This window comes from Excalfactoria chinensis, chromosome 2 (genome assembly GCF_039878825.1).
Source record: "Excalfactoria chinensis isolate bCotChi1 chromosome 2, bCotChi1.hap2, whole genome shotgun sequence".
NCBI lineage: Eukaryota > Metazoa > Chordata > Aves > Galliformes > Phasianidae > Excalfactoria > Excalfactoria chinensis.
This window is the reverse complement of record NC_092826.1, coordinates 92343910-92358251: the sequence shown is the minus strand read 5'-3', so window position 1 is coordinate 92358251 and position 14342 is coordinate 92343910. Positions and strand designations below refer to the sequence as shown.

General features: G+C 40.2%; 1 protein-coding gene across 2 annotated transcripts in view; it reads right to left on the bottom strand.

Annotated features, from left to right (window-relative positions):
• LANCL2 (LanC like glutathione S-transferase 2) overlaps positions 1 to 14342 on the bottom strand; it is a 33390-nt gene that overhangs the window by 10897 nt on the left and 8151 nt on the right. For both annotated transcript variants that reach the window (XR_011902837.1, XM_072329126.1), the window contains exons 3-6: positions 8352 to 8559; positions 5394 to 5541; positions 4353 to 4499; positions 701 to 883 (exon numbers count right to left, since the gene is read on the bottom strand). Coding sequence is in view for 1 of the 2 variants with exons in the window: in XM_072329126.1 (XP_072185227.1) it covers positions 701 to 883; positions 4353 to 4499; positions 5394 to 5541; positions 8352 to 8559 (686 nt within the window). In the remaining variant the exon portion in view is untranslated. The remainder of the gene's footprint in view (positions 1 to 700; positions 884 to 4352; positions 4500 to 5393; positions 5542 to 8351; positions 8560 to 14342) is intronic.

Here is a 14342-nt window from a genome sequence, read left to right as displayed (position 1 = left end):
CATTTCACAGAAGTAATTATTCCATAAACAAAATCTGATTTTTATCAGCTCACCCAGAAGCCAAAAAAGAATCTGCCAAGGAGGGCTGTCAAATGCAGAAATCAGTTTGCATAAATTTAATTAAATGGCAACTTTCAAATGTCATACAAATCAGAAGTACACAACACAAGCAAGATAGCCAACCTAGTTGAGGACAGAAAGGAGCAAGCAGCAGGCTCACGATAGCTCAGGAGTCATTTTTATGCCCTAGACAGTGCCTGGGATCTTCACTCTGACATTAAGTTCTGAAGTACTGTAACAAAATAATGGAGTAATTTATAAAGACATTCTGTAACAAGACACATGAACCTACATTTTTGAAAACCAACATAATCCTTATAATGCTTGGGATGAAGATTAAAATAACTTAGGTCAATGTGCTCAGAACCAGGATTCAGATATCAAACTGCTTAACTATGTTGGCCCTTGTCCAAGGAAGCCTCAAGTCTATTAATAATTAACACCCTGAGAAGCAATTTTACTTATTTCTTCTTTTTAAAATTCTTACATAGTATTTTGAGATATTTAGGTGCCTAGTCCAGGTTCTGGTTTGAAAGCAAGACTTAGAACCTAACAGGCCTATCTACAGGTCTTCCTGGGAAGAAGGGAAAAAAAAAAAAAAAAAAAAAAAAATGTTTTATATAAACACAGAATGATTCACCTTATAAGCTTGCATGAGCATGTGGATGACCCCAGGGGCACCATGGCACCAGTGAACCAATCTGTCAGTCTCATTGCTCAGTGATGATGGATAATTCCCAGATCTGAATTTTTTATGACGCACATAGTCAATGCTTGGCTTCACCAACTCTGTCAAGGTCTCCTGGTCCACATTTGCAATTGGCTATAGACACACAGAGAGAAAAAACAAAACTAAAGTAGTAATGAGTTGGTATCAATAATTAGGCACCCTATTTTCAAGTACTCTACATATATACCCTTGATCCAAAATACTTTGTCACTTCACATAGATTTAATTAGTGTCTGTAAAGAAACTGGGATGCCAACCTGTTATCTGTCTTACTTGAGGTGACACAGAAAGACTACAGAAGAACTGAGAACAGAATGCAGCCTCCAAGATGCCCATGCCTCTATTTATATCTTAATACTGAGAGAATGCTTACAGGAGAAAGATAATTTTATAGATTAGTTGCTTATAACACTTACTTAAAACACAGTGGGTTACACGTTTTTAAAATAACTAATGTGGACAAACCTGACAAACGTTTATTAAGGTTAAAGTTTTCCATTGCAAACAGAACTCCATGAAGCTATGGATTATAAAACTAATGTCTAAAGTCAGAAGCAAAAGTTACTTCTCAAAGTAACTAAGTATATTTTTTCTACACACTCACCCTTAGGTTATTCTTCTGAATTTTAATTTCCTGTTTCTTTTGTTTAGTTTACATCCTTCCCAAAAGGCAAACGTATCCATCAAACTGTGCACTTCCTCAGTATCTGTTGGGTCTGTAGCTGTTCTTAGTTGGTATAACTTCCTCTACCAGCCTACTTCACAGTATTTTCATAACAAAGCTCTCTATTTTTACACAGCCTACATAATTTAATTAATTCCAGCAACTGGTGGAATAACTGTGGGAGTCTACAGAAGCTAATAACCTATTTTGGTTATAAATGACTTGTCTTTGCTGATCATGTCATACAATTTTATGGTTTCCTACCAGCACATTTGCACTCAAGGGTTGAGACTGCTGTTACCATTCACAGCCCTACAACTACATGACTTTAAGTATCTATTTTTAGTAACCTAAAATAATAACCTTTACTTTACCTCTGTTAGAATAGCCATGCTGGACTCCTGCCCACCAGATCACTAGAGCAAATTCCTCTTCTGTACTTTTCTGAGTACAAGTATACCTGAATATAGATCAGCTTCTCAAGAACAATTTGGAATTAATTAGGTAAGGCCCAGATGTGGACCTTCAGAGTATGGAAGGTCTCATGGAATCTTTGTTTCAGGATTCTGATTACATACTGGAATCCTGCAGCAGAAGGTAAAGACAGGCGCCGGCAATAAATGCTATTCAGTTTTGAGCTGTGTAAGGCAAGCAAAGTAGAGGGTTTAAGTGAGCTTATGACTGTCCACTGGAAGTAAATCCAAGAAGAACAGAGTTCTTTACATACCTTCCTTCTCACCTTATGTTTCTATGAAGATCTAAGCACAAGCAAGTTCCTTTCACCTGAACTGCTGAGGTTCCTGGCACCTAACTGTCAACAGCAAAAAAGTAATCTGCTGGTATGTGTCCTGATTTTCTAGCCAAGAGGACAGATACTCCAGTAGACATTTTTGTCTTAGCATTAGTGAAAGAGTTGGGGATTTCCCAGCTATAGAATAAGCTCCTCTACCTCCTGGATGAGTTATTTAACACTGCTGAGCCCTTACTCTCCCTGTAATCGTCTGTAAGCATATCCTCGATACATTCCCTTGCAAAGATGATATACAGAAGCAGTAATCGGTGGTCTTTGCATCTCAGGTGCTACTTTGGATGCTTTCTCTGTTACCAAGCAACCACCCAGCAAATCATCTCATGATTTTTTTGCTGAAAATACAGACAATTTTTTCTCATATGGAGTAAGAGGGATGGGGGAAGGATGTCATCTTCATCTGCAGCAGATAAGGCAACTCACAACGTTTAATGTACAGTGAAAATACAGTAATCTAATGCTGCATAAACAACGGCTTTGTGGTAATCCTTAAAAGCAGCAATTATATGTAAAAGAAAAGATAATTATGATTTTACCATGTAGACAGAGTAGAGATTAAACAAGAATGTACTGCATTTGTGGTATCAGACTTGAAAAGCAAATGAAGGGTGGAGTTTTTAAAAAGACTTCTTTAAAAGAAACAGATGTCTCTCAGAAAATCCAGAGGAAAAAAAATGAAAGTCAGGTAAAATGAGGTAGCTGGAAAGGGTGGGCAACCTTATCAAGGATAGCATGAAGTGAAGATAAGGACACGGTAATTAGAGTGTCCTGAGGCACTGATCAGATGTCCACTGTACAACACAGCTGTGGTGAAGTTAAGACCCCAGGTAGCAGAGCATCAGCCACTTCCAAATCAAAGTCAGCTGCTTTAGCATGAGCTACTGGTAGAAGTGGTGGGAGCTAATCTGGAACAGACAGGGAAAAGTCACTATCTTCTGCAAATGAGGAATGGCTGAGCAGTAGCGACAGCTAAAGCTACCTCAGTCACTTTTGCAAAGAGCATTTGTACAGATGTTTAGGCTGCAAGATAAGGATGTACATTCCTTCCACTTGCCTGAAGGACAGTCATTTTCCATAACCTGATAAGAAAATTACCATTTACGATGATGCACAGACCGGAAGCATCTTTCAAAACCAGAAAATTGTATGATACAGACTTTGCAGCTTTATGGCCACTTCTGTAATGAAAGATAAGGCTTTTACTTCCAGATTGTACAACAGAAGAATAGACATACAGGTCTGTTTTGAAAAACATCATAATACTATTTGAGGATATAAAAGTAGGGAGATGAAGGGATTTAAGTATGCTATACAGGCATGCAGAAGAGAGGAATCTCAGAAAAACACGAAGAGAAGAGCAGGTGTCAGAAACACACTCAGGAACATCATATTTTTGGGGGGCAGAGAGAGAAGGGAGACAGAAAAGGATGAATATAAATTAATAAAACCATACTGATTATGTGATTAAGGACAATTTTCCTAAAGCTTCAACAAAATGGGAAAAAATAAATCTTCAAAGGAAAAAAGGACAAGAAAGTAGTGATACACTCTCTGAAAAATAGCAAAAATTGAAGCTGAAGAGTGATGGATGCTGAGCTAAATTAATATTTAGCTAACCTAACTGCAAGTATCAGAAAAAGTAAACATGAGGATGAGCACCTGACTCTCTTGAGGACAGGAAATGTCAGAATGTTTATGCTCTCAATTACAACCCACACACATTCAAAAATACATGTTCTACTCTGGGTCAAGGACATAAGTCTTGGCCATGCAAGCACAACACAATGTTGACATCCTGGAGTAAGCTGCAGAAAAATGAGTCCCTCAGCTGGAGGTTTAACAGGAGGATTAGAGAAGCCATGATGCTGACAGGCAAGGCTTAATCCACTCCAATGAAGGGGTAGATGAGCCACAGTTTTCTTTTGCTACTGGGGTCTTTGTTAGCACTATTCTTTGCTGCAGGGTCCAGCTCCTAATTCTATTCCCTGACCTACCACAACATTGCACTGTGCACACATGAAACCTGAAATCTTCTGATGCAAACAAGACATCACTGGTGTTTCATCCCAGCCCACAGAAGACACTCTTACCTGCATTAGCATGTAATAGATCCCAGCCACACCATGGGCCGCTCCAACATACTGCTTCCCATGCCACTGATATAACAGAGGACAACGTTCTGTTTTACGTTCCTCCTTCGAAAAGTTTTTCCCTGACTCAATAATGGCATCTATTACCTAAGAAAGAAAAAACACATCCCCTTCCATCTCATTTGCTTTGATGCAGAGTTTTGTCATGACTAGAATCACACTGAAAATAAGCCATAATAAACAGTATGACTATGATATTACTTTGGACTTTGGTATTGAGGTAAAAAGGAAATTTCTGCTTCAATGATGGAATCACTTAGAAGTGAATCTTAAAAACTTATCATCAGTTTTTTCCAGGCCTGCTTTCTCTGAATCTGGTATTTTCAAAAGATGTGCATATTCCCCACTGAATTCTCTTTCTTCACTCTTCTTTCCTAAGGTTTTTCATAACCATTTCTCACCCTCAAGTGCTGCAATCCCAGTTTCACAGAAGATCTGTTTCCATAGCCACCTGCAGACCCACCACATTAGTTACCATTTCAGTCCCAGCCAGGCAGCAGAGAAAGGGGCAACGCACAGGAAGGTGGTATCCGATTGAGTTTGTAGTTGCAGATTTCTCTCCTCTCCAGCCTCATGCTCCTAATCCCTTGAATTACATGAAGTAATGATTCTAATTCAATTGCACAAATGCTGTGTGCAGTGGAACTGCCAGGTCACAGTCTGAACCAATGGTTGAACACCAGCTGAGAAGGCATGGCTAACCTAGGGAGCTCAGGTTCAAGTAAAGCATCTGAGTGACTTAAAGGGGTAGAGCCTGGATCCACTCCTTCTCATCCTCATCTGAGGGTTAACAGCTGAAGAAGTAGCATCTCTAGATAGAGACCATGCTTCTCTTGAGCTGTCACTGGCTGTTGGAAGGGGTGAGCCAGCTTTCCTTCTTTATTACCCATTATTGCACTGTTGTGCCTGTATCCCGCTTGAAGACACTGTCATCACCACCTTTCGTCATACACTGTGGCACTGGAGAGAGAAAAGTCCTACCTCTTTGATAACAGACTGTGGGACTGTGTCTGAAGCAATTTCTGTATTCAGGTACAGCAAGGCATACAGGTAACCAGCTCTGCCATAAAGCAATTCATCCGGAAGTTCAGCATCCATGCTTCTGACTGTCCTTTGCAGCTGCAACAGCCTGCATCAGACAAGAACAGTAGAGTGAGAGAAAGCATAGACACTATACTGGACTATGCAATGCATAAACTGCCAAACCAGATACAGTTAGAGTACTTAAGTTCCATAATCTCCTTTCAGTTCTCCTCAGCTGGCTCAATACATATGTTATGTCCCTAACAGAAAGGCAACTTGGAGCCAGTGAGTATATTGAAAAAAAGGGGCTTTCATGCAGATAGAAACACATATACTGGTAATGGGCTGGAGAGCTACTCCAATCTAGAGATAACACTGAGAGACCAGAAACATCAAACTGGACAACATCAAACTACCTGACAACCAATTTCCACTGAAGCAAAAAGATTCAGATACCAGTTACATCACTCCTGATCTCAGAGATCAATCAAAGGAAATGCCACTTAAATTGTACAAGTAGCTGTAAATTAATGGGAAGAATTATTAAAACCTCCTGGAACCTCTGGTAATTTCACCTGAGCAAAGACTCTTCATTTTAGATGTTTCAGAGGGGCAAAAAACTCTGCACTCCTCTTCCCTAGATATACATTTTTTCAAATGTTTAAGAACACAGTTTAGAGAGAGTGTTGCTATTATGCAGAAGTGTTCTGCTTGTCTATAGTAGTGGAAAGACACCTTAGGCTAGCCACTGTAACTCACACATGCTCCACTGAGCATTCCTACTATTACTCTACCAGTTCGCTTTCAGAAGCAGAGAAATTATTTTCCTTCCCTTTCTTTCTCTGTCTATTCCTATTTTTTCACAGATTAAAATTAGCAATTAGACGAAACCATGGAAACAGTCACATTTTAAATTTGGGGAGAGGGAAAAATAATCTGGATCAAGAGAAAAACCTACACTCAGGTATTCTCAGTAGCTATTATTTGGCAGAAATGTTAGCACTAACATCACGCTGGAACAAAAACACAGACCTCAATGGCTTGTTCACACTGCCACTGCTTAATATCCATGAAAATCTACTCACAAAAAGAACTTTAAGTTATTACTCCTTTCCTAGGACTCTTTGGACTTGCAATTAAATTACTTTCTTTTAAATGTCCACTGTTAGGTTTTATTATTCAAGTCATATTATAACTAGACAGCTCCAAGGTAAAACGTTTTAAGTGCAATCACATATATACTTTGACATCTATAATGTAACTGTCACTGTTGATGTCCTGAATATACGTAGGTCGCTCCAAAAGTAAGCCTCCTATTGATTTCCATGGTAACTACAACACATACAAAGATCACAACAACACTGTTTGATAAAGCAAATTCTGAGCTACAAAACACTATTTTTCAACACTCGCACCACCACTAGCTATGCATTTTTGCCAGTGATGATGAACAAGCACCTGCATGCCACACTTGTAAAAATCCTCACCAGCAGAAGGCCCACTGTTTCACAACTGTTTTGACGACACTGCTTCTAGGAAAACACTGCCCTCATAGCTCATCTTTCATTGGCCTAAACAAATGGAAGTCAGAAGTTGATGCATTCAGTGGGTGGGTGGGTGGGTTGGACCGTCCAGTCAAGACTAGCAACATACTCCATTGTCTTAAAACTGGTATGGGGGCTGGTATTATAACACTGCAAGACAAAAGTTCTCTTCTTCTCTGGCCTGCCTCTAGAAGGCCAGTCTTTAGATTAGTCAGCATTATGACATAGCAGTCAAGAGTTGATGGTCTGCACAGGTTCCAGGCAATCCAAAAGGATCACCCTTTTTCCATCCCAAAAGACAACACACATCACTTTAGCCACTAAAGATGGCATCTTGAACTTTTTACTCGATGATGAATTCAGATGTTGTAACTCCATGAAGTGCCACTTTGATTCCAGCTTGTAATGATGACACCTTCACTTGTCACTGGTCATGATGCAACTGCCACTTTCATGCTAGTATTGGTTCAGTGGATCATGACAAACTTGCACATGGTTTTCTTTCTGATCCTGTGTAAGTACTTGTCAAATGGCAACAAAATGTAATGGAATACTGTCAGGAAAGTTCATCTTCTATTGCCATACCACCAACATCTGCCTCTTAATGTTGTGGGCCAATGTAGGAGCTACTACTTTCAGAGCAGCCCTGGCATTTGTAAACAAAACCAACAAACAAAGGGAGGAAGAAAAAAGAAAGAAAAGGAGCAAATAATCATACTAACCTCCTTCTCAGTCACCCTGAAAATGAGTTCTCAAGCACAGGAAAGACTAAAAGATTTACTGCTTATCTCATTTTGCTCTACTCATACTTCATGCCTTACAGCCACACCGCCTTCCTAGCTGCACCTGAAATGACACGCCTAAGCTAACTGTCTGTTCTAAAAGCAAAAAACAAATCTTTCATTCACTTCAAAACATTCATCCAAGAACAGTAACTGATATTATTTAGACTAGGATTGTAGATGGGTTATATATTCAAACATAAACCAGAGATGATGACATGAAGCCAGTATGCAAATTCTGAATGGGCAAGGAATACTGCAAAACTTTACAGGAAGCATCACATACTGCATAAGCACTACATTCTGCCAAAGAAAGGTTACTACTATTCCTGTAACAAAAATGAAATGTGCATGCACTACAGATACATCCAGGACATTCTGTCCTTAGAGAAGTTTAGAAGACTCAGTGACCCACTAAATACAAGTCTAAGCCAGATTTAATAATGCTAAGTCTATACTGTATTCTACTGAAAATGCATCAGTACAGAAAGTACCTCCATGTTTTAATCCTGCCCTTCATGACTGAACTTGCTAATTTTACTGAACTCTACTAAAGAAAGCCATGGCTTTTCCCACCATCAATCACTTACCTAGCAACACATACTTTAGATTCACTTTCATTTTTCAGCATGTGATAAACGACTGCACCTACTGCCAGTGGCCCAGCATCACCGCAGAGAAAAGTAACTCGTCTGCCATTCAGATTGCGAAGGATTCTCTTCACATAATCAAGAGATCTCTGCAAATGGCTTTGGTTTTTTGTGACACGGTACAGTTGGACATACAAGAGGGCAATGCCTGGAATAAACACATGAAAAAAGAGATTCATTCATTTTCCCTTCTCAGTACATCACATTGTCATCTTTAGTGCCACTGAATCAGTAAATTGAACATGGAGAGATATTTGGTCAATTAAAACATTTCAGCTAAGGGTCATAGCTCATGCAAAAGGAGCACATCAGCCTGTCTTCACTACATTTCTATTTGGATCATGACAAACATCTAAATTTATTAGACTGAAGCCCAACAGTACATCCACTATTAGCAAAGAATTAAGAAAATTCATGACTTGGGTACTAAAGCTTGGAGAAGAAATTGCTTAAGACTCAAAATCTTACGGTAAGCATACCTAAAACCAAGCACACTCACTTTACAATACTCATCTTTTATAGACAAAAAATTACTTACTTCCCATTTGATTTTTAAAAGGATATTTTAAGCAGTTCTTGAATTTGACTTGCCAAGTTCTTTACAACCCCTGACTGAATTTCACAATGAGATTATGAAACCCTAAGATTTATAGCTTATAATACGTATAGCTTGTAAAAGCCAGAAAGCAAACAAGTCCTAGGAGAATGCTGGAAGGTTAAATCAAGCTTCACTCCATTACAATGATACAGTTTTCATTTAAAACAAAACAAAACCCAACCTTAAGTCTACATCAATGCAGCTTTTAACTAAGTGAAACAACTCTAAGTGGATGTTTCTTGGCCAACTGGAAGAGTACATGTGTAAAAGCAAAAAATGTACCTTCTGACCATGCTGCAACTCAAAATCCTCTTTTTTGAGCAGGGATGAGATTCTTCTGTGCCATAAATAAAGTGGAAAACAAACTAGATGCACCTAGTTCCACAGAGAGACTTTCTGAGGAGTACAAGTGTCGTGGGTTAACCTAAAATCTACCTGCACCCATGACAGGGGGGCAGTCGGCCCGCAGGCCACTGGCCCAGAAAGAAAAGGGAAAAAGGTAAAAGGAAAACAAATACAATGGCAATGATCTAAGGAGGCACACTTACTTACTAAATGCTATATCAGAATACAGAATAACACAATATAATTGGAATTAAAGCTAATGAATCAAGTAAAATAAGAGAGAGTGAGTCCCAAAACCAAGAGGCCTACTGTAACTCTAGGCGAAACGGCTGGAACGCTCCCACATGGCTCCCCCCGGCTGGCAAGGTCCAAGAGAGCGAGTCCAGCACTGAAGTGAGATTATATAGAGTCCTTGTCATATGACTGACCGTGATGTTCTCTGGGACATTCAGTCTTCTTTTGTGAGCAGCACATTCGTCAAAGTTATACATGCTTTATCATGATGTTATGATGTGGAATACTGATAGCAAAATTACAAAATTGCAAAACCGTGACAACAAGAATGGTACCATAAGAGCAGAGGCACATGCTCAGATGTTCTCTAGAACAGTCTTGAAAAGGCATTTACAGATGGCTCCAAGAAGGCTGCTGCAGAGCTTGGTTAGGCTTACTTAAGTAAGGTTACTTTCTTGGTTAGGCGATTGTGGCCTATTTACTGTCCCCTTCAAAGCAACAGTCAGAAAACACTTCCTTTGAGGCTGTTGGCCTGACAGGAATTTCTTCAATTCTTTCACAGATTGCACCAAGTATGCAGATAACCAGATTTGATCAAGAATGTGACTGGGAACTAGCCATGAGGTCCAACTCATCCAACCCTTTCTTGTGCAAAAATGCTACAAGACGTTTGTCACGTACAAACAGTATTTGTATTAGTATACAAGCACAATGGACTCTACCATGGGTTTTAATATTGTTATGTGACAACAATAAGCACCGGAAGATTTTGAAGATGCTTCCAAAGTACAAGCCAATATTCAGGACTGCTCACCTCCACTAAGATTTGTCAAGACTTGGTACATAATAAGCAAGGCAGTTCTTTTCAGATTTTCCTTTTATCTTCTGATTTTCATGTTCTAGCAAAATAGTGCAAGAAGCAAGCTTGGGGAGAAAGTATTTTCATGAAGTTTTTCAAAATCCAGACCATTTTCATATTTTTATTGACGCAATTCCACAGAAACCTTGAAAGAATTTTACAACTTGAAGTAGATGTAATCAGCAATCTTTCTATAGGACAGAAAAAAATATATACTCTCATTAGACTGCATCACTTGTTTAGCTAATGATGGTTGTGTTAGTTTTACCTCATGGCTCATTTCTGTCATGCTCAGTAATGTATGCAGTCAGTCACGGTTTTAGAATCTCAGAATCACTGGGGTTTTAAGGTACCTCTCATCAAACCTGCTAAAGCAGGTTCCCTACAGTAGGTTGCACAGGAAAGCATTCAAGGCAGGTGTCTGAACCCTTCTTTGTTTTTGGCTCAAAGCTTGCTTTCTGAGGCCTTCTTGCAATAAGACTCTGACTCATCTTGGAAATGAGAGGTGGGTGGTGCCCTGTGGCAGCCAGCATCACTGTGTGAACAATTTTACATTTGAAAGCATTTCTTTGGAGCTGTTGACCCTTGGAAGAGAATGCTCAGGGCTGTTTACTGGCAGAAGATCTGGCCTGTGACCAAATAACTCCAACTTGCTAAGGGAGATTTAGGGATAATACCATGCTGTGAAGGGAAGATACAAGTGGGAGCCTCCAAGCCCCCTCTTATTTGCTGGCAAGGCCCAGAAGATGGGAACAAAAGGAATTCCTGCTGAGATCCAAAAGCGAGAAGCTGTCACTCCAAAAGGAGCTGACTCAACCACTTCGAACTTATAAATAAGTTTGCACTGCCATTGGAAAGTTTCTCCATCATCTCTGTTATCACAGTCATCGTTGCCATAATCATTGTTAACTGATCAACAACTCCCAATTACCCACCACTACTGAAGATCAACATCTGACCTATGAGCAGTGCTGGAAACCATGGTGGTGACTATCTCTTGCCTCCTACAAAGACTCCTTCCTTTTATTTCCTATCTTTTCTTTCACACATCTTCCCTTCCCCATCTCCCTAAATGACTAGGATTTGTAATTGTATGCGAAATTGGTAATCACAGCCTGAACCTCTGATTAATCAGCTGAGGCAAGTGTCAGGTCTGCTGTGGGAGCACAGGTAAGAGTAATTTAGCTGTGCTCCTGGAAGGGGTGGAGCTTGACTCCACCTCCTCTAGACCTCATTTAAGGGCTGACCACCACTAAAACAGTATCTCTTGGGGATTGCCTCAGTGTTTCCCAGCGGACTGAAGGCATCCATATTGGTGAGTTTTTCCCTATAAATAACCTTTTGAATATCGGTTACCATCTTTGTATTATTCCACCTTACAGTAATAAACTGGTCAGGTTAACATTTTGACCCATTGTGTCTTATCTTGCTGTCGGGCATACGTATGTTAAAAGAACCTCCTCTCCCTCCTATAAATTGGAATGAGACAGCAGGTTTTGAATATCTTCAGACAAGGAAACTCCACAACCTCTCTGGGCAGTTCCAATGCACTGTTGCCCTCACAGTAAAAAAAATTTTTCCTCATGTTCAGATGAAACTTCTTATGTCCCAGTTGTGCCTATTGCTCTTTGTCCTGCTGCTAGGCACCACTGGAAAGAGTTTGTCTCCATCCACTTGATTCCCCTCAATAGATATTTATAAGCATTCATAAGATCCCTCCTCAGTCTTCTCCAAGCTGAACAGTCCTGGATCACTCAGCCTTTCCTCAAAAGGGAAAGGTTCCAGACCTCATCTTCCTGGTCCTCTGCTGATCTCTCTTCAGTAGTTCCCTGTTGTGCTTAAACTGAGGAGCCCAGACTTGGACTCAATACCCCAGATGAGGCCTCACCAAAGCAGAGTAGAAGGGGATGATAACCTCTCTCAACCTGCTAGCCATGCTCTTTTTCCTGCATCCCATGATACAATGGGCCTCTTTGGCTACTTAACATCTCTTCTGCACTCACTTAGCAGCCACTCTTAGACCTTAAAATATATCTATCATTTACGCATGAATTGTCTAAAACACCCCCACTCATTCACCCACAGCACCATCTGTGCTGAAAAAAAAACACTTCTTCACTTTCTTCTTGGTATATTTCCACTGTCAAAATTAAGACTAAACATGGGCAAAGCCTGGAGAGTTTTTCCAGGCTACTTCCCCCTCTCTGCCACAAAGATAACAGATCTGCTCATGGCACATATGAAACATGCTATGCTAAAAATCACAGGAATGTTCAAAGCATAAGATAGAGAGAACAGGAATACAATATGCCATTGTAATTGCAAAGTGGAACTTATGAGGCCACGATGGAAAAGTGTTTTGGCAGGTTGAAGAGCAGTGGCTGTGTCAGGTTTGACAACTGCAAGCTCTGCCTAAAGGATCAGTAGGGCTCATTCACATTTTGACAGCATTAGTACTGCAAAGTAAAAGAACAGCGGTGTCTACAGATAAACAGCACTTGCACATACGTATTTGTCCTTATATAATTCACAGTTTTGCAGCCTTAACTCCATTCCACTCCTTCCTACATGCTAATTTCAACATTTTTGTACAGATAGAACAGAAGAACCAAACTACCCTGGAGTTTTTAACAAGTGGACCCTCAGCAAGTTTGCAGATGACATCAAGCTGAGCGGTGCACATTGGAGGGAAGGGAAGCCATCCAGAGAGATGTAGACAGAAGTGGGCCTATGTGAACCTAATGAGGTACAACAAGGCCAAGTGCAAGGTGTTGCAGTTGAGTCAGGGCAATCCCAGGTGTTTATACAAACTAGAGAAAGACCTCCTTGAGAACAGCCCTGTGGAGAAGGACCTGGAGGTCCTGGTTGATGAAAAGCTGGACATGAGGCAGCAGTGTGTGACTGCAGCCCAGAAGGCCAAATAAATCCTGGGCTGCATTAAAAGAGAGGTGGCCAGCAGGGAGAGAGGTGAATGTCGCCCTCTACTCAGCTCTTGTGAGGTCCCATCTGGAGTACCATGTTCATGCCTAGGTGTCCCCAGCACAATAAAGACTTGGAGCTCTTGGGACAGGTCCAGAGGAGGACTGCTAAGATGATCAGAGGGAACTGAAGCACCTCTCCTATGAAGAAAGGCTAAAGGAACTGGGCTTGTTTAGCTTGGAGAAGGCTCTGAGGAAACCTCATTGTGGCCTTCTAATTTGAAGGGAGTCTATAAATAGGAAGGGGAGGTGGACAGTGAGAGATCAAAGGAGGAATGGTTTTAAACTAAGACAGGGGAGTTTCAAGTTAGATATAAGGAGCAAGTTTTTCCACAGAGGGTGGGGACACAATTAAAACAGGTTGCCAAAGGATGTTGTGGACATACCATCCCTGGAGGCATTCAAAGCCAGGCTGGATGTGGCATAGGGCAGCCTGGTCTAGTGGTTGGTGACCCTGTAGATAGCAGGGGGGTTGAAACTAGATGATAATTATGGTCCTTTTCAACCCAAGCCATTCTATAATTTTATTCTACCCATACCATAAATACTAAGGCTTCTGCACAGAGCTCACAACCTCCTCAATTATTAGAAGATGCTATTACCATTACACCAGCTAACTACCTCTAAGTCACTTAAACAAAACAAAACAAAACAAAAAGCAAAAAAAAAAAAAAAAAAAAAGGTGAAAATGACTAATTTTAATAAAACCTTAAAAAAAATGGCAGGTAATTCAAAAGAAGGAGTAGCCTTAAAAAATCCACTCATTTTGCAAGATAAATATCTAATACACAAAAGCCTATTAACTCTCTATAATGAGATCGTTGGTCTACTGAAGGCAGTGAAAGTCACTGCAAACAACAGTGACCAAGGTTACAAAGTTAAAAGAAAGCAACTCATACAACTGACTGTATCAGAAT